Source organism: Malus domestica, chromosome 09 (assembly GCF_042453785.1).
Source record: "Malus domestica chromosome 09, GDT2T_hap1".
NCBI lineage: Eukaryota > Viridiplantae > Streptophyta > Magnoliopsida > Rosales > Rosaceae > Malus > Malus domestica.
In genome coordinates, this window is record NC_091669.1 from 3565102 (window position 1) to 3589027 (window position 23926).

Below are 23926 nucleotides of genomic sequence, written 5' to 3' on the forward strand. Positions count from 1 at the left end.
AATATTGTACTAATTCATTATATATAATAATTGTGGTGTCTTTAAACTTTTTTTCATTAATTACTACATATTTTTTACACTCACAATGTTTGCCAGCTCGCTATATAATCAATTTAAATCAGTTAAATCCATCATGCAATGCATTTCCTTCCAATTTTTTGTGATAAACTAATAGATAATTGACTAAATAAACATCTTGCAAAGTTTCAATTAAAATTTCCAAGTTTTTCTTACAATTTCCGTGGTTTCCATGTAATTTTTATCGATATCGATATTTTACCGATATTTCCATTGATATTTCCGTGTTTTCAGACTACCGATATTTCCGATATTACCGATATTTAATACCTTGGTGATGATAAAAATCCTTTTCTGTTTGACCTCCAACCGAACCGATGTAAATCCAACGCTAAGACGATACTCAATTTATATTTTACAAAGCTGTTATAGAATTATAGTACTAAATAACTTTTTTAGAATGGCAATTACATCTTCTTCTTTTTTAATCTTAAACGACACCATTTAACAGTTCGTCATCAAAAACACATTTATTGCACGTCAAGATTAGGGGACATATAATTCTTGTCCTAGGCCTAACCAGTCACCATCACCAATCACACCATCACATACATCCAATTGGAAAAAAATGTTAAATCTTTGAGCTTGATAACGTAAGCACCTTCCCATCCACTTCCATCAAATGCACTTCCCCAATTTGTACTTGGCTCCCACCCCACATGAACCACTCGAGACTTGAATCAATATTCTCTGCTTAGGGTTTTGGTATAAATAGTCACTCATTTGATATTTCAAATCTTTCACGTCCCTACTTCATGTGCAAAAGATTTGTCGTTGAAAATATTTCATCTCTAACCGCTTTTTCAATTTAGCAATCAAGCAAAGTGAGTGGCGTATTTTATTTTCTCACCTTCCTCATTAGTGAAATGGAAATGCTTGGAAATTCTTTGCGTACGGTGCTTGTTTTCTCGTATAGAATGAATTGTCAAAAATGCATCAATGATATGTCAATACGGTTTGTTGGCAACACTGATATGACAAAGCATTATTCATTACAAAAACGGGCGTTTGCGTGGGAGCTTGTTTTCTCTTATAGAACGAATTGTCATAAAGGCATCAATAACATGTCAATACATTTTGTTGGCAACAATTATATGACAAAGCATTGTTCATTACAAAAACAAGTGTTTGCGTGGGGTGCTTGTTTTCTAATATAGGATGAATTGTCAGAAATACATCAATAACATGTTAATATGCTTTGTTGGAATCAATGATATAACAAAGCATTATTCATTAGAAAAAGGGGCATCCGTCCCGTCCCATCTCACGGAATAGGGTTCTAGAATCCCGGCAAAACAGAAAACGTGCATAAAACCATGTTTGCATACGTATGGTAAGAGTCGAAAATGCGGACTTAGAGCACAATGCAGTTGCTGCAGGAATAACGCGTGGAGCTGAAATTTCTGACTTAGAACAAACAGTGGCACATGGGAAGGAAGTGTGATTGAAGATGTTGCAACTTCTTTTCCCTTGCCTTGTTCAATAAACAAAATGTCCACCTGCTAACCTTGTAGAAAAATGCGATATTAAAATTAAGCTCAAGTGTAAAATGGTCAAGGAAAATGGGTGAGTTTGCTGCTGCTGCTGCTGGTCTTTTTTCTGTAGGGCACTGCCAACCCTTGTTCTGTCCTGGTAGCGGAATGTGTTTCGGGCCGGAAAATGTAGTGTGTAAGCCGATCAGGAAGCAGGAGAGGATTTGCCGTGCTAAAGCGGTGTTAAAATCGAAGAAAACGATGCAGCAGAGGGAGCCTTTAAACTTTTACTTTAGATATACATTTGATGCTCCTCTCAATGAGTCCCCTGCAGTACTATATTCATCTCTCTCTCTCTCTCTCTCTCTCTCTCTTAAACAAAAGAACAATCCCTCACAGAAGCAAGCTCTTTCATAACTTGCAGGCTTCATTTGATCAATACTTGGAAGATGAACACAGGGTTTTTAAAGCGATTTTTCCGGACACAGCGAAAACCCAAACAAAAGAGGTGCCTAATGTTCATTTTCTTGTGCTAAATATTAGTATAATCTATATCCTAAATTTCTATGCAAATTTGAACTTCTTCTCAGTTCTTTGTCATCCTTTATCAGTTGGGTGAAAGTTAATTAATGACAAAATCACGAGAAGGAAAATTTTGTCTTGTAACCGGTTGTGTGTCCCCTTAGAATGCTACGCAGTCATGTAAAGAGAGAGATATACATGCGTGAAAGAGAGATACACAAGGAAATATCTGACAAGGATAGCTCGATTTTCCCCCGGGAGAAGGGAGGCTTCCCAGTTAACTAGTTTAAGAATGAATGTGTTTTTGCAGGAAGAGTGGAGAATTCACATGCCGGCCATGCAAGTCTTGTTCCTGTCTGTCTACCTTGCATTATATGTAAAGTTGAGATGCAAATCCATGGGGAAAGACTACCCTCCTCATGTTCCTCACCACATCTCCAAGATTCTTGAGCTTGACGTTGTAAGCACACCATAATCCATAATGCGCACAGGCACACACACACAATCCTCCTTGTAGCCGAGATCCCGCTCAACTGTAGATGGAATGGATACAAATTATTGTTGTTATCCACTACTGATATATCGTTCATGTTATATCGACAATAATACAACTGTTAATATGTAAGGATCCCTCTCAGCTACAATGGAGCGGGAGCGGGATCCCATTTAATACGGTGACATTTATTTTTTCTTTTGTGTAGACTAGATGGGAAATCCGAGGCATTGCTGGGTATGATCCAAGTGACATCAACCTTAGCGTCAAAGGAACCATATTTTCAGATAGACAAGGAACACAAAGCTGGCTCAGAAACATATTCGACATAAACTTAAGCTTCATCGTACCACCTCTCCTCGCTTGGGTCCCAGACAATACCATGCAAAGCATTACAGAATCGGTGAGTTCTTCAAAACCCCGCCATGATATGTGTTTGATGAACTTTAAAGGGCAAGTACATATAGTAACCGAATCAATGTTTTCAACTGAAATAGCTCGTGAAGACGGTGATGGCCAATCTGAAGTCGAATGCAATGTTGCTAGCAGTAGCAGATTATGAGAAGTTCAAAAAAGAGAAGCTCAAAACTGCAGTAAATTCTAAGAAATTAAGGGGCAGCTAAAAGAGAAGGGAGAATTTGCTTATAAAAATAACAAAAATTAAAAAAAATGGAGATGCAGGGGATCGAACCCTGTACCTCCCGCATGCAAAGCGGGCGCTCTACCATTTGAGCTACATCCCCTGTTACAACTTTCTTTCTATTGTATTGTGAAAACTCATATAATAAATGTATCACACACAGAGATATCCTAAACTACTATTCCGATGAGAAATATTAAAGACTTTTTAGCTACAAAACTTCATGAAATTGTCATAATTTATCACTTTGGTTTTTGAGATTTAATATCAATGTAAGTGGTTTATGACATTGTCCATTATCAATCTTTTTAGTCATTTTGTGAAAAAATCTATGTTAAATTGAAGAAACCACCAATTTAAGTGGAGGGATTGATTTGACAAAAATATCAAATTGAGATTTTTCACGGAATGATCAAAATAATTGACAGTGGACAATCTTAGGAACGAAAGCGAGAGATTATGCCAATTTCAGAAACCATTTTGACTAAAAAACCAAAATAAAAAACTACTTTATTCTATTACGATATAAATTCAGTCACATGTATGATAATTGTTCTAATCGGACAAGTTTTAAATGAACCGACAAAGTATTGATTTTCACTCTCCTTTTCTCATTCTCCTGCAATCTTTTTTCTTGTGTTTGTCCATTGATCCTTCTCAGTCTTTGTATCATCTCATCCAACTTCATGTAGCTCTCCATTGTATTCGGGTGCGACATATCTCCTGCACTGAGCTGATGAACTTGGCCACCAATATAAACTGAACTTATTCCGGGAAGCTTTCGTAAACCCTTATACCTAAAATCCTGCCTCAGTAAGTTTGCCTTATCCTGCTTTCCACCTTAAGCATTACATGTTGGAAAGCAGGACGTGATAATCTGTGTTGTGGGGTTCCATTTGAACCAGCTCTTGCAGAAGGCTTTCACCAAGCTCTAGCTTTCCATGGACTCTGCAAGAACCGAGAAGGGAACCCAAAACCACCTCGTTTGGACGCATTGGTTGGCATTTGCTTGATCAATACTTCAGCCTCTTCCAATTACCAGCCCTGCCTAGAAGATCCACCATACACGCACAGTGTTCGATCTGAGGTGTTGCACCATGTAACGCTTGGAGATTATAAAAGTAATGCCGGCCCTGATCAAAAAGGCCCGAGTGGCTGCAAGCAGTTAACAAAGCAATGAAGGTTAATTCGTCTGGCTTGGCTTCCTCGAGCATTTGAGGAAACATATTCAGAACTAGTTTTCCCCTTCCATGCATTGCCAAACCACCGTGCAAAGCATTCCATGTCGCTTCGTTCCTTCGGTGCATTTGCTCAAAAACTTTTAACGCAGTGTCCACTGTACCAAATTTCGCATACATATCAACCAATGCTGTGCCAACCATGATGTCAATCTCATTCTCCATTGTCTTTAAAGCATAAGCTTGAACCCAACTGCCCGTCACCCTATCGCCGGATTGTGCACATGCTGATAAAAATGAGCAAAGGGTGACAAAATTCAAGTTCAAGAACACCCGAAAACCTTTTCTCCAAGAAACGAAAAGCTTTCGCAGATAAGCCCAATACTTGGATATCCAACAATCATGATCGTCCAAGCAACCTCATTTCTCTCATTCATTTGATCAAACACCACTCTCCCATTTCCAACACCATCCAATTTAACCACACCGTCCAAAATTGCAGTCCACGACACTACACTCCGCTCCTCCATCACTTCGAACACCCGTCTTGCCATACCCAATTGGCCACAGTTGACCTACATATCCATCGCCGCATCGCAGGCCTTGATACCAGAATCCAAACCCACCTTCACCGTGAAACCATGTCCTTGCTCCCCAATTTCAGCATTGCCCAGCCGAGCACACGCATTGAACAAGCAAACCATGCCACGTCGTCCACCATCACGTCATCGCTTCGCATTTCGATGAACAAACGAAGCCTGGATTGGAGCATTCCGTGGTGGCCAAAGCAGCCCATGAGAACGGTCCAGTCCACGGCGTCTTTGTGCGAGTGGGGAATTTCATTGAAACGGCTTGCGTGTAGAGAATGGACGGGCGTGTGCAGCGTGTGGAAATGGAGGCGGCAATTGTGAAGGAATGAGTCTTCTGAGGCGGCAAGGCCGCCAGTGATAATGGCGGCTTGGAGCTTCTTGCCAACGCCGATGGAGGATTGGTTCGTGCATGCTCGGATGAGAGAACGGAGGTGCTGGTGGGAGTGATGCCAAGCCAGTGTCTTGGCTTATTTAAGTTTGAAGTACAAGATCACGGCGATCACATGTTGGATTTATCCAATATAAATCAACCTTTAAGTGGTTTACTACATGTAATAGGAATATAATATTGGAGAATAATGTTAATTGTGATTTGATCTCTTAAAATATCAATCCTATATAAGGTGTCTTATATTGGAATACTTGACTTGGAGGCTAATAAAGTAAGTTTAGGTTTATTTTATGGATGGAAACCCTAGCTTTTAGCCTATATAAAAACACCGGTCCCTATAAGCCCTAGAACACACAACATAATGCTTCCCATAGAGTAGTTGTATTCGGCTAGGAGTTTATAGAAGATCTTGGTGTTGTTGTGCCCTGCCTGTTTTCGTGTTCGACTTCCATGGCCGCCGTTGGAATCAGGTCAGTCACTCATTCGATTGTGTTTTAATTGTATAAGGCTAACAGTTGGTATCAGAGCCACTGATTATATAATTAAAACCTATTAGGTTTAATGTTGGATTATATAATATTCTCTTGAATACTCGGCAAGTTTACCATGTGATTTGAATAAGTTCAATTGTTAATTATGATCAGGTTGCATAATTATTCAGTTTTAATCAAGAATATTTTTCACTAATATTATGGTTGCAGTCAAGGGAAATTTATTAAGAACTATGCTAATTGATACCTTGATTATTATCAGCATGACAAGTTGTCTGATTATAGCACGAATCCATAATATTGTATGCGGTGTATTATATATAACCACATAGCTTTGCTTGCCAATTGGAAATTGAACTACGCTTAGAGGTGCTTTTGATCAAGCATGAATTAAATTATGGAATTGAAGCATAGAATTTATATAATATCCTTATAGTATTGAAGCATGAAATTTAAAAATCATATAGGAATTGGAATCCTATAATCATATAGGAACGTAAAGAAGCATATATGTAAGGCGTGGTATTATATTATGTATTTTACAGTGGAAACCATGGCACTAAGAAGAATAACAGTTTTGTTCTATTTCAATCTTCATGCTAGTGTTTTGGTTGAATTGATTTACCATGATCTCAATTTTTGTAAGCATTCTATATTTGTTCTGACCACACTGAAGAGGTCCCTCCGATTAGCAAGCAGAACGAAGTCATCTACCAAAGCAAAATGGTTTGTTTCATTGACTTTGATTTCCATAATGGTTTATGGTATTTTGGTTGATATATATTTGGGTTGATCCCTGAAAGCTTAAATTGGTAATAAGATAAAGCTATAATTACATGAGTGATGTGCTAATTATTGTAGAGTATGTACATACATTGATTACCATGTATCGGTTAAGTATGTCATGAATATAGATCCAATTATTATATATTTTGGCAATACGCATCTCAATGGGCATATGCTTATTGAATAAGAACTAATATTATTTTCCATGAATTGTATTCTATATGAATTGCTACGGGTGATACGTTATAATGTGACAAGAAACAATTGCATAAGTGCCAGCAATTGTTGGATCACGCAAGTATACATAATTTTCTAAAGCCAATTATGTAACTACAGTTTGCATAGCATGTATATGTATTTACATTTGTTCTAACCTTGCATTGGAGAATTTCTTAAGATTCCTCAGTCGAACAAGCCCAATGAAAAGGTTCGTATTACATCGGTATATGAAATTCTGGTATGATCTTTCCTTTTGGTCTTCATGATAAATTATAGAGGTATTCATCAATTTCCCCCCTGAACTTGTGACTATTGGCCAATTTCCCCCCTCAACTTTAATTTTGGCCAATTTCCCCCCTCAACTCTCATAATTAGTCAATTTCCCCCCTCAACTTTAATTTGGCCAATTTCCCCCCTCAACTCTCATAATTTGTCAATTTGCACCATACTGTTAATTTTTTAATTTGATCATAATTAAACAAGTGTGTAAGAAACTAAATAAGATGTATGTTAATCATTTTCCTATGTCTTTATCCTATTACAAATAGATTAAATTTAGAATTTTACAATTTATCATAGATAGTATTATTAGTCATAATAAATCAGTATGAAGTAATTTTATTTGATTTTTTACTATACAAAATTGATAACGAAAAGGATTGATGTGTACATTTTTGTATGTGAATACAATTTTCTTTATAAAAGTGAAAGCTAAGTTCAAGTAAATTGTAGAGAATCGAGCTTTAGTGCAAAAATGGCTAGTCAATTCATAATTTTCGACTCCTTATTAAGAATAACCCATTTTATTGAAATAGGTCTGATCCATGAGTTTAGGATTATTATTTCTTCTTCTACATGCTTTAAACCCGATTCATAACTTTTTCTTATAATCAACCCATATCACATACTAATTGTATTATGTTTTTATACATTTTACCCTATATTATGCAGGTGAGTTTATGTTCATTTTAGTACTTTGTTGGAAGTTATTAGAAAGATTGAAAGAAAAAAAAAGAATAGATGGAAAATTAAAAAAATTTAACAGAAGGGGGCAAATTGACTAATTATGAGAGTTGAGGGGGGAAATTGGCCAAATTAAAGTTGAGGGGGGAAATTGATTAATTATGAGAGTTGAGGGGGGAAATTGGCCAAAATTAAAGTTGAGGGGGGAAATTGGCCAATGTTCACAAGTTTAGGGGGAGAATTGATGAATACCTCTAAATTATATAAGGAATTGTTATGTTGGATTCATGAAGTGTTATATTGTTCCTGCAAAATCCAACCATGTCGTGACGTCCTTCTAATTGTAGGAGACAGAATTAGTCATATCCTATAATTTATCAATACTATTGGCATATGTTATGCCTATGATTGTAATAACATATATTACAATAATGTTGCAGGGAAGCATACGCTAAGTTTTATACATGTCTGTTAATGAATTTGATAAAATTCCTATACATGAAAGTAAGTCATACAGATTTTGGCAACATTTGTTAAGCAAATGGCGTGTATAGTGTTGCTTGTATGGCTAATTTGGTTCGAGCATGAGATTACGTATTTTCAATATTGTCGTGGGTTTTGGACTATAGTGACTTGTAGTTTTGTTTCCACTAATTTTCACAAGATGAGAATGAACTTTTATGCCATTATTAGCACAAGAAATATGCATGACTAATCAATCAGGTTTGTCTACAATTTGCTTTCTTATCTCAATAGTCATTTAAATTATACATGACTAGTTAACTATAAAAATTGATGTATAATTTGTGGATTGACTGAGAATGACAGAAAGCATCTAGTGACAAGAACAAGAGTATGATACAAATGAATAAGGTTTGTAGTAATTATGTGACAGTTCTCATTTGTATTTTTATTCTTATATGAGAATTTTGGTTGGTCATGTGATTATGTATATGTTTACAAAGAAGTGGTGAACATATGAAGGTATGAGGTATGTAATCCATTCAAAATATGTGGCTTAATTGATAAGCATGAATTTTCAAACATGTATTATTGTTTGTGGTTTTTCCTATGCCTAAAGAATTTAAACAGTGCTTTGATTAGTAATTTTTATATGCCATAAGGGGAGAAGAAAAGAAACTTTTCAAGGTTAATGTAGGGCATATATTGGAAATGTTTTCTATGGAAGAAAATAATTTTGGTTGTTCCTTTTATTTAATTTGGTATTTACAAGGCTAATGCACGATTTTGATGCTAATGTTTTAGGAGCCTTGTACTACGGAAAGAAAGGTACAAAAGAAAAGGAACCTGTTTGACTTAAGAAAACATTTGAGTGATTTAGCTTTTAAATTAAAGGAATGTATTGTTCTCTCACATTACATAAAGTATTTCTAATTGACTCTGTAATGATAAATATTGACATTCTTATGGTGAAAACTTGTTCTATATGTGATTAATTTTCTTCAAGTATGCTGTCAGGTTTTTGGGATTAATTTAATATCAAAGGAAGTCATGAAGGAATTAGTGTCATTTGTTGGCAAGACTCGAAGCTTGAATCAGGTTATCCTATTTTTTGTCACTTATAGTTAATTAATTCATGTGACTTCTTGTATTGTTTCAAGGCGGAGTTGACCAATGCCTTTTCAACTAAGCAAGATGCAACGGTTTAGTTGACAATGGGACTATGTTTTTAAGTTACTTCGGTCAACTTTGCATCTTAATTAGAATAAAAGGGATAATCTTCTTGCCTACAGGTGTGTATTACTTCTTTTAGTTTAATTCAGATGGCATAGTATGGGTTTTATTTCACCGAAGTTGTGAAAATCTTCATCTTGCCCACAGGTGTTGAAGTTTTTCATGAAGGTACTTTTGTGACATAAAATCTAGTACTAGAAACTAGTTAATTTTCTTGCCTATAGGTGTAAATTAATTTAGTTTCATGAAGTTTATTGGGATAAAGTTCCATGCCATTAGTGACAAATATTTCCACAATGAGCCCCATAAAAGGTTGTGGGTTGAAGGCATGGAAATCGGTTGCATCATGACGTATTTTGTGTCTCTTCATGAGACTTGTTGATGCAAAGTATTGGACCCATGAAGGTTAATCAAGGATTGCTAAGGTACTCATTGTTTAAATCTTATGCTTGTAAATCTTTTCAATTTGAACTATGATGTCGGCTTAGAGGATGAAATTTGACTACTAAAGTTTCCTTTGGACATTGAAATTGAAATGATATGCAATTGAATTTGTTATGGATGCATAAATTCATGATAGATGCACATAATTGTTTCTGGCAGATTACGTGTCTTGATTTAAATCAGGTAAATGACACATCTAATGGTCACCAAATGACCTGAATTTTGGATATATTCAACATATATATGTCTACTATATGTCTGCAAATTTTCGTAATTTTTTTCCATGTATTTTAATTATGGTGAATTTACTAGTAACCCATGCTCGTATAGGCAGTTTTACTGGCCAATTGTGTTGGTCTTTTTGAAGGATGACTTTAGACTACTATTTTGATCCAAAACGGCTCTATATTTTTATTTTATGAAGATTAGTATGTCTATTTTGATAAGTATAAATTTGGTAGAAATCAAGCTTGTAAATTAATTATGATAAATTCTAAAGTAAGTGTAACTCATTGCTGAAATTTTGTTTGACAACTTTATGTTGGTTGAGATGTCTATTTTATTATGTCTAAAATATATAGCAATTTTCTTCAGGTACATCTCTGAAAGAATATATTAATGAGTGTTTGCCCAAGTGGGAGAATTAGTGAACAAAAATTGGGCTTCACACTCATTAACTTATTTGCAAGTATAAACTCTGAAAACTTAGTGGGAGTTTTTGAGCATTAAGCGGATTTGCATAAATTTATTAAAGCGTTATTCTATCTTCCATGAATTTTTGTTACTCGAATAATAATAATATGTTTAAGTTGTATGAATGGCTACTTAGTATATGCGTACATTTTTCTGTTACTTGCAATCATTTGGATTTCTTGGTTGATCATTTGTTTTGAGGCTCATAAGGACTTAGCATAAATGTGGACTTATTAATACATAGAAGATGGTTGTTGGATGCATGTTTTTGTGTAACAGTGATGAATGCTTTCGTGCTTAATTGTACCTTTCATTGAGGTAATATGCATTCATTGACTAAGTAAGGCTATTCCCAAAGGCATATTTTCAAAAATATGACTAAAGTATTGATTTGCAAATTAAGTGATGATGTTGCATATCAGTAGGGGTTTGAGTTTCGTGTTAGTAATGCCTTACATTTGCAGATGACCTATAAGGTATGTATAGAATCCATGTATTCTTTTTAATCTCCAGTTGGATTCATTAAGTCACTTTTTTCGTGTGCTAGTCAATTATCTGATGAAATATATATCAGATATCAAGTTGTTATCAAATTGCATATTAAATGGCATGACATGGTTTATGCACTACCTCAGTTGTGAGGATTTCCATCTTGCCCGTAGGTGTTGGAAATCACTATGAAAGTAACTGGTATGATGCATAGATCAGTGTCAAAAACATATTAATTCATCTTGCTCACAAGTGTTGAATTAATTTGTTTTATAAAGTTTTTGGGATATTTTACCTGGACATGTGCCTATTTGGTATTTTCAGTTGTGTCCGTTGGCCACAAACATTGTTTGTATTATTACTGATCTAATGAAAGTTATGCATGATTGTTTTGGAGATGTATTCACACCTGCAGGTTATGTTGGCTTCATTAGATGAAGGATATTTGCATTGGCAGATTTAAGGCTTCGAAGAAGCATAAAGTGTAATTTGTGAGTTACAATAAGGTAGACCTGAGATGATATAAAGTAAGACATTTTGGTTAATTTAAAGTTTCATCTCTTGATCATAATTTGTGTTTCATGTGAATGAGGATCTTAGCATGTGTGATTATGAAGGTTCTGGGCTGTGTCAACCCTACAACCTTGTTAGTTCCATGTTAAGAAATGCATTTGACAGAAATTGCATTAAGGACGAGATGTAATCACTGTTACATGGCCACTAAAGTGACATTAGTCTCCAATCTCAAGTATAAACATGAATATTGCATTTTGTAGACCAAGTGGGAGAATGTTGGATTTATCCAATATAAATCAACCTTTAAGTGGTCTACTACATGTAATAGGAATGTAATATTAGAGAATAATGTTAATTGTGATTTGATCTCTTAAAGATATCAATCATATATAAGGTGTCTTATATTGGAAATATGATTGATGGAATCCTTAATTGAATATGATTATGATACTTGACTTGGAGGCTAATAAAGTAAGTTTAGGTTTCTTTTATGAATGGAAACCCTAGCTTTTAGCCTATATAAAAACACCAGTCCCTATAAGCCCTAGAACACACAACATAATGCTTCCCATAGAGTAGTTGTATTCGGCTATGAGTTTATAAAAGATCTTGGTGTTGCCGTGCCCTGCTTGTTTTCTTGTTCGACTTCCATAGCCGTTGTTGGAATCAGGTCAGTCACTCATTTGATTGTGTTTTAATTGTATATCCTTATAAGGTTAACATCACAATGACAAGAACCGCGATAACCGTGCCAATAAGCCACTTGTTCCTGAACATACTCCTTCCCATGGAAGTCAGAACTCTCTTGCTTTTCCCTGTGTTGTCATCCACTCCATGAAGCTGCAGCAAAAGGAAAAAAACAGTTAGATAAATGAAATGCCATTCTAGCAAGATCATCGCCCTCGCCAAAGCAGTTATATCAATAACTTTCTCTTTTTGAAAAACTTGTTTTCGGTACAGGACCATGGATACACATAGGCACATGCCGCACATCACTCTCCTGAGAGACTAACACTAATAATAGTGAAAAGAAGATTGAGTAAATCATGTTCATAAGGTGATAATCTCCAGAGTCCAGATGCACATCAGCATATTGTTGGTCGGTCCTAATTTTATTGGAAGAAATCGTAGAAATGTAGTAGTAAAAATATAATGAGAGTAGTATTATTCTTATTTTATTTTATACATATAAGAGCGTTAAATTTATAATAATATCTTACTTCTAAAAATATAATGAGAGTAGTATTATTCTTATTTTAGTAATCAAGCAAAGTGAGTGGCGTATTTAATTTATATTCTCACCTTCCTCATAAGTGAAATAGAAATGCTCTGAAATTCTTCGCGTACGGTGTTTGTTTTCTCGTATAGAACGGATTGTTAGAAATACATTAATGACATGTCAATACGTTTTGTTGGCAACATTGATATGACAAAGCATTATTCATTATAAAAACAGGCGCTTGCGTAGGGTGCTTGTTTCCTGGTATAGAACAAATTGTCAGAAATGCATCAATAACATGTCAATACACTTTGTTGGCAACAATGATACGACAAAGCATTATTCATTACAAAAACGGGCGTTTGCGTAAGGTGCTTGTTTTCTCGTATAGAACGGATTGTCACAAATGCATCAATAACATGTCAGCGCTTTGTTGGCAACAATGATATGACAAATTTTTATTCATTACAAAAACGGGCGTTTGTGTAGGGTGCTTGTTTTCTCGTATAGAACGGATTGTCACAAATGCATCAATAACATGTCAATACCCTTTGTTATCCACAATGATATGACAAAGCATTATTCCTTAGAAAAACAGGCGTCTGCCCCATCTCACAGATTAGGGTTCTAGAATGCCAGCAAAACAAAAGCGTGCTTAAAACCATGTTTGCGTATGGCTTTGGTTTCCACCCATGTATCCCGGGTTTGAAACTCCCTTGTCCCCCAAATTGTTGTTGTAGTTTTGAACCCTCTCCCTCCCCTTAATAATAATAATTTAAAAGAGAAAATTAATATTTGAATGAAATCTTGCTGTGATACTCTCTTGACTCTTTAGACTTTTCGGTTTCCCTATGTCTTTCTTGTACAAGTTAGAGTTCCATACTTTCTAATGAAACGTTTTATAACTTATCTGATTGAAACTTGATTGTGTTACGATTGATGATTTTTTTTTCTTTTACTTCAAGAGGTCGCACTTGGTGCGATGGCAAGTGCCTTCGCCCATAAGCGGTAGGTCTCGGGTTCGAGACTTGGGAGCAGCCTCTCCATAAATGGGGGTAAGGTTAGCCGACATTCACCTCTCCCAGACCCTGCGTAAAGCGGGAGCCTTGTGCACTGGGTACGACCTTTTTACTTCAAAAACCAACCCTGTTTTCTTGAATTGTTGCAGATGTGTAATCACTGGAAATGGTGGGACTTCATATGCATATCTGGGACGACCGTGGGGACCTTTTGGAAGAGTCGTTTTTGCATATACATTTATGGATGGATGCATCAGACATGTAGGATGGAATAATTGGGGTAAAACAGAGAATGAACGAAGTGCTTGCTTTTATGAATACAGGTATGCATACTTTAGTCCATCTGCATAGTACTTCTATTCTACAGCGACTGCGTTCGGTGGAACGTTGTCTTATCAAACCAAACTATGGACATGGACTACAATAACTTCGGAGAAACGTGGTGTCTTATCAAACCAAACTAGTTTGTTTTTAGATGGTTCATGTGGGGTACCTAAAAGTAAAATTAAACAGAGCTGAGAACGGAAAGATGTTTACTTTAATTGGGTTCACCATGCCTTTTTTTTTCGGAAGAATATTCCCTCTCAAGCTTGTGGCTTTGTTTACCTGCTCTTGCGCGTAACAACTTCTTGAAGTAGTGATTGTTGTTTTGAAATTTAAAGTTTCTTTCGAGTTCGTGAGTAGAGGCAGAGTTTGACAAGCTTGCATCGTTGAATGAAAATTGCAGGTGTTTTGGACCGGGCAGTTGCCCATCGAAACGGGTGACATGGGCTAGAGAACTGGTAGACGAGGAAGCAGACCAGTTCCTCCAGCATCGTTTCATCGACCCAGATCCAGGAAGGCCTTGGCTTGCCCAGAGAATGGCCCTAAGAATACCATATTCTGCCTAGGAGTGAAAACATGGGAAAGATTCCTCATAAAGTTAGTCGAGTATACTGAAATCATTTTACGACGAAAGAATAAGATATGCACTATATTTCAAGATGCCCGAGGCGTTACAAGGCCATTTTTAGCGTTTGAGCTTCGTAACCCGGCCGATGTAATTGCTTGTTTCAAAGACTTTATGTTTTGATTTGGCTAGATTTATCCAGGATAATATAGATAGGGATGGGCAAATACCCATGGGTTATGGGTAATCGTTTACATAAATAAACGGTTATGGGTATAACCGTTTACCCGTGAAATTTAAATAAGCGGTTATGAGTATTAGCCACGGTTATAAACGAGTACCCATTTAACCATTTATTTTAATATATGTAAAACAAAAAAAAAATTAGTTTCTAGCTAAGTTTAGTATCCCGAGACATATATATATATAGATGCGCCTCACGTGAGAGAAAAATATAGTTGATAGAACAGACCAATGTTTAATATATGTGATTGAATGTCCTAAAGCATTAGAGTGTTTGACAATTTTGTTTTGGAGTCTTTTGGAGCTTTGGCCAATTCAAGATAATGATTACCTTGAACTTTTAGAAACATGTTATTGTCGGCTCATGCATACCTATATATATATATATATGTGTGTGTGTGTGTGTGTGTGTGTGTGTATGTATGTATGTATGTATGTATATTTAATTGGCCTCGAGTTTTCAATAAATATTTGACCCAAAAATTAGAAATCAATTAAATGGCTTGGATCGATGAACATATGTTTCTAGATAAAAATCCAAATGTTTAACAAATTAGCTTATTAGCAGACTGATGCATACTTACATACATACATATATATATGTATGTATACAAGAATATTAATTAATCTACAATCATGCACGATTCTTGTAATACAGTAATAGATTGACCGCCAAATAATTGGGAGACATCGCATATATTCATAAATAATATTGCCATTAATACAAAAATTCATATTAAATGTATTTATAACGGTATTTAATTGTTAGAAAAAGAAAATTATGACAAATTTCTTTTTAATTTTCAAGTTGTTTAAAAAATAGGTAGACGAGTGAAAAAAAGAGAGTAAATGGGTTTAAAATGGGTAAACGGGTACGCGGTTATGGTTAAATGAGTACGCGGTTATGGGTAAATGGGTATGCGGTTATGTGTAAATGGGTATGCGGTTATGTGTATGGTTATCCATTTATAAACGGTTATGGGTATGGGTATACCCGTTTATGTAAATACCCAACGGGTTAAAGGTTATGCGGGTAAAAGCTTAAATGGTTATGGGTAAATAATCGCGGTTACCTGCCCACCATAACCGTTACCCATCCCTAAATATAGATAAACGTGTTCCATTCTTTGATTTCACTTTCATCCTTGGCCTTCAACATGGATAGTTTATGTTATTACAGTAATGAATAACTTTTTTAGAGTGTCAATTAGATTTTTTTTTTTATCTTAAACGAGTCGTCTGTCACAAAAAACACATTCATGGATACATGTTATGGCTAGGAAGAGGATCTTTTCTGGATCCATTTTGTAGGGATCTCCACTTCTTAATTGTTTATCGTATATCATGCGGTTAGTTTTCGTCAGATATTATTTGTGTTTACTTGTAAATGAAAAAAAAGTCAAATGATTTCTGACAGCACGATACATGATGAATGATTAAAATGTGAAATTTTTTAAGATTCCCACAAAGTGAATCCGGATGAGATCTAATTCCGGACATGGAAATCTTGTCCTAGGCCTCACTAGTCACCTTCACCAATCACACCATCACATACATCCAATTGGAAAAAAAATGTTAAATCTTTGAGCTTGATACCGTAAACACCATCATCAACTTCCATCAAATGCCAACGAGATTCTCTTTGGATTTTTTTTGATGAGGATCTTAGAGATCCGTAAATTGTGTCCGTTCATCGTACATCGTGTGATTAGTTTTTATCAAGTATTGTTTGTGTTTAATTTTAAATAAAAATATTTAAAATGATTTATGATCTCATCACGATGTATAATGAACAGACACGATTCATTGATCTTCAGGATCCTCACAAAGAGGATCCGGATTTCATCAAATGCACTTCCCCAGTTTGTACTTGGCTCCCAGCCCACATGAACGACTCGAGACTTGAATCAATATTCCTTGCTTCATGTAAAAAAAATTTGTCATCGAAAATATTTCATCCCTAATTGCTTTTCAATTTAGTAACCAAGCAAAGTGAGTGGCGTATTTTATATTCTCACCTTCCTCATTAGTGAAATGGAAATGCTTGGAAACCCTTTGTGTACAGTGCTTGTTTTCTCATATAGAACAAATTGTCAGAAATGCATCAATGACATATCAATACGCTTTGTTGGCAACAATGATATGACAAAGAATTATTCATTATAAAAACGGGCGTTTGCGTGGGGCGCTTGTTTTCTCGTACAGAATGAATTGTCAGAAATGCATCAATAACATGTCAGTACGCTTTGTTGGCAACAATGATATTGACAAAGCATTATTTTAGCGTTTGAGCTTCGTACCCCGCCCGATGTAATTACTTGTTTCAAAGACTTGATGTTTTGATTTGGCTAGATTTATCCAGGATAATATAGATAAACGTGTTCCATTCATTGGTTTCACTTTCATCCTTGGCCTTCAACATGGATAGTTTTTGTTATTACTTTTCTTATGATGATTAAAATTCTTTTGTCCGTTCGATGTAAATCCAACTGTAACACGATACTCAACATATATTTTACAAAACTGTTATAGGGTGCGTTTGTTGTACCCGATTATTTCGGACTAGATTAGCTTTAGGGACTAAGCCGGACTAGCTTGACTTGGACTAAGCAAGATAAAAACAGTGAAGTATTTGGTGCAATACTGGATTAAATCACTGTTGGCCCTAGAAACTACCAAGCCTACGTGGCACGCAGGCCGAGTAATCTATAAGCTAACTACGTCCTTTGGTGAATGTGGGGCGTGCCAACTCGTCGGCCGAGGAGTAAATTTTGTTGATGTTGCGTTGGGTGCGCAGCTGACTTCTGCGTCTTGCGATTGCGGCCGAGAAAGGAACACGTCTCGGCCTCTTGGGCTCTCGAACCTGAAGACAAGGTTACTATTCTTACGAAGTTCAATATCAAATTCGGCTCTCAATGTGCCGAATGTAATAACTGTAACACCTCACTTTGCCGAGAAGGCTGATGAGATGACCTCGACCAAAAAGGATTCAGAAATCCTTCTCGACCGAGACTTGGATAGGTAATCAACCGTCATCGCCGCAGTGCTGTTGATGCCAACGGAAGATGCTGCGAGACCGTCTGATTCTATGGTGACAGAGCTATCTATGCCGACTTAAGATATCACCGGTTGCTTTCACAGTGCTGTTGATGCCAACGGAAGATGTGTCAGCGAAAAAGAAAAAAAAAATCTCAAGTTGTTGAGTTTGCGCAGGGCAGTTTTGTATTGATTTGCAGGTCCCTTTTCCGTTGCCACTGCATCTGTATTTATAGTTCACCAGTAACCCTAAGATTGTCGTCGCAAAAAATAATAGGAATATTCTCCTTCAAATATGCAGGATCCTGCCTGGCGTCGCCTTGATGATTTCGTAGAAACCAACTAGAACTCAAACTGATCAGTTGCATAAGCTTAAAGCCTATCTTTTTAGATGTCATTAATACTCCTTATTTTATGCTAATAATTAGCATGCAACAGCCTATCTGATGACCTTCACGGTGCTGGAATCAAGGCATGCAAGTTTATCCCTCAACCATGTATTTCAACAGGTCTCCGCAATAAAGGGGCACTTGACTCTTGATCTTTCCACAAAGCTGTCCAGGTGCAATCATGCACTCCACATGTATGCATGTTGACCACCAACTCAATATAGTCACCATATTCCAAGAAAAATCACGCCACACCCCCCATCCATAAATTCCAAGTCAAATTGACTTGTACCACCCACTCTTGTATCAGAAATAGAACTCAGGCTTTGAGAATAATTTGCCACGCAGGAGATTTCATGAATATTAAATTCATTATCTTCATTATCTGAAGTTGTGCGTATTTATCTCTAATAAGAAAAGTGTCAAGATAATTCATTATTAAAGATAACTATTATGATTAAAAATCATAATATTATCCTAACTTTTCTATCTGACGGTGTGGAGCTATGCTTACTCAACGGCCTCGATTACTTGGGCCGATGATGTAAAATCGGGTCCAAACATTGCCCCCCAGCAAAACAAAATGAGTATGATTCTCTCCCCTCTTTTTTTCCCTCCCATTCCCTCCCCTCCTATTTGAACGGTCACGGTTAAGCCACTATATTAATTTTTTATAGCAAGAAAAAGACAAAATAAGAGAATGTGAGAGGAATTGATGAAAGAGGATAGGAAGAGAAAAGGAGAGAATTATAGTCCAAAACAAAAAGGTGCTTAAAACCATGTTTGCGTACGTATGATAAGAGTCGAATATGCTGACTCAGAGCACAATGCAGAAGCAGTTGCTGCATGTAGTAATAACACGTGGAGCTGATGGCCCATGAGAAGGAAGTGTGATTGAAAATGCTGCGACTTTTTTTCCCTTGCCTTGTTTCATAAACAAATGACATGTGATATCCACAGACATTTTTTTACTTCTTTTACACCTCTTGTTAATTTTTGTCCTTTGATTTTCTTTAATTCATCCGTTCCGACAGCCGAAAATTAAAAAGGTGTGAGAGAAGTAAAAACGGGTATGTGGATATCACACCCCTAAACAAATATGTCCACCAAACCTTGAAGAAATATCTGATATAAAAATTACCCCTGAAACACACCGGTTGTCTTACGCGCGAGCAGTGAACAATCATTCTTTAATCAAGCCAAAAGTGTCCAAAAAAGGTAACAAATTCCAAATTATCTCATCCATTCTCATCTTAGGTAACTACTTTATAACCTACAAATTATTCCATATAAATGGAGATTAATTGGCTAATTAATGGATTAAATCCTAATTAATCCATTAATCACCAATTAAATCACTCATTTTCACACAAAAAACCTCTAAGGGCCGGCCACCTCCATTCCCTATATATATGACCTTATTTTTTCTAAAAGAGGAGACCCACACTCTTGCAAAACTCCCAAAAACTCTCCAAACACTTTTCTCTCTAAATTCTAACTTTGGCATCAGAGGCTTTTCGGCTAAAGCCCCCCCCATTCATTGTGTGCACGTGAGGCTCTTGGCCTTGACCAAATGTGTTGATTGTTTTGTAGATGCAATTTTGTCAAAGAAGGAGAAGGCGAAAATTTGCATCCACAAATTGGTGCTTTCATTGAGAGTTGAGTCCCACACTTGTAGAAGACTCTCGCATCCAAGGTTTTCTATTTTCTTGTCCATTTGTAGATTTTTCGTACGTTCTTATTATTAGAATTTTTTATTTGCAAAAATTCTTTGATAAAACGTAAAAGAGAAGTATAATGGCTAGAAATTTAGAAAATTCAACAAATAAAAATTTCAACATTCAAGAGATGGGACCACGGCGATCTATGAGGCTAAATGTGACAATAGGTGGAATGACACCACCACCACCACGAGTTTCCACCACAGGAACCACCGCGATGGCTACCATGGTAGCCACCCGCGACGAGGTCCATGGTTTCACCACCATGGCCCAAGCTGTGCAATCCATGGTGGCTCACGGCATTAAAGCCACAGCCCAAGTTATGTCACTCCACGCCCAACGCGTTGCCAAGCCGAGCCCAAGCCTCACACCCTTGTGCCTCGTACGCTGAGCAGCCCACTCTCGTGGCCCAGCCTGCTCCTGCCGAGCAGCCCACTCTTATGGCCTAGTCTACTCCTGAGGCCCAGCCTGCTTCCGCGGCATTCCAAGTAGCCCAAATCGGCCCAAGACTATCTCAACCATTTGGACCAATTATCAAGTCGAGGGCATTTTTACCATATTTCCCTATGGATTTGACATTTCCCAACTCAAATCTCATGCCTGGAGTCTATTACACTTCCACTGCTCAAGGAGGCACATTCTTTCCAAGCTCTTCCAATCTAAATGGCGAACAACACTTGTCTCGACAAGTCATACAGTTGACGAGCGCCCTTGCACAATAAACGACCTTGGTGAATCAACTTTTGCAACCCACCGAAATCCAACGTGCCGTGGACAAGGTATCCCGAAGTAGGACAAGGGCAGACGAACCTTTCCAGCAACGTCTCGGCCAACAGCCACTCGACCAGCCACGAGTCGAGCGTTTGGGTAGTGTACATTCCCAATTAGGCCTCCGAGATAACATATACTCCCGTCTTAAAGTGTTGAAGAGCGTGCACTCTTGACTAGGTCCGAGGATAAGTATACACTCACGGTTGGGGCCACATTCTGATAATCAACATGAGCAACCTTCCAGGCAAAGGGTTCATTCGCGGCAAGGCCCGCAATGAGCATCCTTCACTTCACATCGAAATAGGTAGCACAACAGAATGAGATAAGTAGTCACTCAACCCGGCTCAAGTTCAACCATTAACCTGTGAGTTACTCGCTCTCTTGCTAGGAGCAAACCACACCGATCGCAGCTGAGGCATAGATGAGCCGAACATATGGAATAGTAGCCTAGACCAGCAGGTCATAATCGGGGGTAGCCAAGGGCTCTGCCACCCCAACAAAGGTAAATTCAGGAAGAAGTAGAAATACTTTGAACGAGCGATTGCGCGATTTCCCACGCAATGAAGCTATTTACAAGACATGACCAACATAATCAAGTCATCTTTCAATGATAAGATCGAGCGGATAAGACTATCCCACATAGAATGTCAAATATAAAGACTTCTTCTGTTCTGACAAAACGCAGTAGCTTAGCCTAATGGCACTTCAGAGGCAGACGAGTACCAGAAGGACATACCAACCCAATTATCAAGAATTGGGGGCATGCCTTGTTCTCAACACTCTAGAAAATTCTTCATGTTGCGCACAACCTGGCCCAAACCAGCCTCATCTCTGTTTTGACAACCATGTTTACCTACTCCATGGCTCCCGACAACCATTGATATTAGCACACGACGAAACACCTAATAATGGCACAATAATTCTGGGAGCAGCTCACTGCGTTTGCACCTTTACGCGAACTCCACAAGTAGTTCGAAATTTCAAGAAGATCGCCAAACATGACCCGCAGGCTAAGGATTATTTCGGTTGTCCCAGCAGTCCAGTTTTCCTCAGTTGCACTCACGATAACGACTTCCATGCTCTCCAGTGCGAGAGGATAAACTAATTGCTCTCCAGTGCGAGAGGGTAAACCAATTCCCCGACACCCGTATGGGTCTGCTCTCCAATGCAAGATGATAAACCAATTGCTCTCCAGTGCGAGATGGTAAACCAATTCCCCGACATCCGTATGGGTCTGCTCTCCAGTTCGAGAGGATAAACTAATTGCTCTCCAGTGCGAGAGGGTAAACCAATTCCCCGACACCCATATGGGTTTACTCTCCAGTGCGAGAGGATAAACTAATTGCTCTCCAATGCGAGAGGGTAAACTAATTGCTCTCCAGCACGAAAGGGTAAACTAATTGTTCTCTAGTGCGAGAGGGTAAACTAATTGCTCTCCAGTGCGAGAGGGTAAATTAATTGCTCTCCAGTGCGAGAGGGTAAACAAATTCCCTAATACCCATATGGGTGTACTCTCCAGTACGAGAGAGTAAATTAATTGATCTCCAGTGCGAGAGGGTAAACTAATTGCTCTCCAATGCAAAATGATAAACTAATTCCTTGACACTAATCTGGGTAAGCTCTCTAGTGCGAGAAGGCCACATAGCTTAAAAGATCGAATGCTTGAAGATCAACTAGGCAACAAATGGTCAGAGGGTAGCAACCACTTTTGCACTTAACAGTTCACTCATCCGACACTTCATCTTCAGTAACTCTGATCTTAGCAGCTTCATCATTGACTGCTCCATCTATGGCAGTTGAAAAATCAAACTTAAACAGTTTCCTAATTTTTAGCCGGCAGCACAGACGTGGCAACCCAAACAATTGCCTATTCCACGCCACTTCCACAGCTCATGTCGAACCAATCCTTGGCTTCAATCAAGCCGAGCTGCTCAAGCAATGGCCCTTGCCACATCACCTTCTTGGTCCATGCCAAGACGACTCCTGGCCCCTGCCAGTCAACGTGCCGCACCACCCCGACGACTGCCCCATGGCAGCACCACCCAAGAAGAAGACAAGAAGAAATTAAGTTTTTATTACATTGGTGCGGCACGGAGAAGACGAAGAAAGCAACGAAATGCAATCTTTTGCACAGGCAAGATGTACAAGATTGCTAGAGGAGGGGGAACAAATATCATCTAAGCTCTCTCTCTCTCTTGTAAGGTAGAATAAATCACTCTCCAAAGTTGATTTAATAACCCACTTAAGGTGGATTTAAATAGGTTTTGAGAGAAATTTATTTCCCTTTCCTAGAATGATCTAATTTGATATTAAAAAGGGAATATACATCAAAACAGGAAGCAGTCCTAAGTTTCCTAGAGTAGGAAGATCTCTACACCTGCTGCCCTTTCTTACGAGCAGCCCAGCATGTGTGGGGGCATTTGTGGAGCCAAAAATAATCACAAGGCGACACGTGGATTTTTGGTAAAAATGACAAAGTTACCCCTGAGACACACTGGTTGTCCTATGAGCGAGCAATGGACAATCATTCTTTAATCAAGCCAATAGTGTCCAAAAAAGGTAACCAATTCCAAATTATCTCATCCATCCTCATCTTAGGTAACTACTTCATAACCTACAAATTATTCCATATAAATGGAGATTAATTGGCTAATTAATGGATTAATTCCTAATTAATCCATTAATCACCAATTAAATCACCCATTTTAACACAAAAAACCTCTAAGGGCCGGCCGCCTCCATTACCTATATATATGACCCTATTTTTTCTAAAAGAGGAGGTCCACACTCTTGTAAAACTCCCAAAAACTCTCCAAACACTTTTCTCTCTAAATTCTAACTTTGGCATCAGAGGTTCTTCGGCCAAAGCCCTCCTCATTCATCGTGGGCGCAAGAGGCTTTTGGCTTTGACCAAAGGTGTTGATTGTTTTGTAGGTGCAATTTTGTCAAAGAAGGAGAAAATTTGCATCCACACAAAAG

The 23926-nt window shown here is 37.5% G+C and overlaps 2 protein-coding genes, 1 non-coding gene and 1 pseudogene across 3 annotated transcripts; 2 read left to right on the forward strand and 2 right to left on the reverse strand.

Moving 5' to 3' along the window:
• Positions 1-1392: 1392 nt before the first annotated feature.
• LOC103421504 (uncharacterized) lies at positions 1393-3424 on the forward strand. Its single transcript, XM_008359547.4, has 5 exons — positions 1393-1883; positions 1975-2058; positions 2383-2532; positions 2774-2968; positions 3063-3424. Exons 1-5 carry the CDS (start codon positions 1641-1643, stop codon positions 3186-3188), a joined length of 798 nt encoding a protein of 265 aa, XP_008357769.2. The 5' UTR covers positions 1393-1640; the 3' UTR covers positions 3189-3424.
• TRNAA-UGC (transfer RNA alanine (anticodon UGC)) lies at positions 3236-3308 on the reverse strand. The gene has a single exon. It is a non-coding gene; the product is annotated as a tRNA-Ala (tRNA).
• A 316-nt stretch (positions 3425-3740) lies between the features above and the next one.
• Positions 3741-12971, reverse strand: LOC114826807 (pentatricopeptide repeat-containing protein At5g15340, mitochondrial-like; annotated as a pseudogene).
• Positions 12972-13861: 890 nt separating this feature from the next.
• LOC114826808 (pectinesterase 31-like) lies at positions 13862-14788 on the forward strand. Its single transcript, XM_029107571.2, has 3 exons — positions 13862-13887; positions 14048-14221; positions 14626-14788. Exons 1-3 carry the CDS (start codon positions 13862-13864, stop codon positions 14786-14788), a joined length of 363 nt encoding a protein of 120 aa, XP_028963404.2.
• The last annotated feature ends 9138 nt before the right edge of the window (positions 14789-23926 follow it).

Excerpts from the sequence above, each read along its gene's own strand:
- LOC114826808 (XM_029107571.2), top strand. The coding sequence starts at position 13,862 with ATGGCAAGTGCCTTCGCCCATAAGCG. Across the intron at positions 13,888-14,047 it reads AGTGCCTTCGCCCATAAGCG|ATGTGTAATCACTGGAAATG; the intron begins GTAGGTCTCGGG and ends GAATTGTTGCAG. Across the intron at positions 14,222-14,625 it reads GCTTGCTTTTATGAATACAG|GTGTTTTGGACCGGGCAGTT; the intron begins GTATGCATACTT and ends TGAAAATTGCAG.
- LOC103421504 (XM_008359547.4), top strand. The coding sequence starts at position 1,641 with ATGGGTGAGTTTGCTGCTGCTGCTGCTGGTCTTTTTTCTGTAGGGCAC. Across the intron at positions 1,884-1,974 it reads CTCTCAATGAGTCCCCTGCA|GCTTCATTTGATCAATACTT; the intron begins GTACTATATTCA and ends CATAACTTGCAG. Across the intron at positions 2,533-2,773 it reads AGATTCTTGAGCTTGACGTT|ACTAGATGGGAAATCCGAGG; the intron begins GTAAGCACACCA and ends TCTTTTGTGTAG.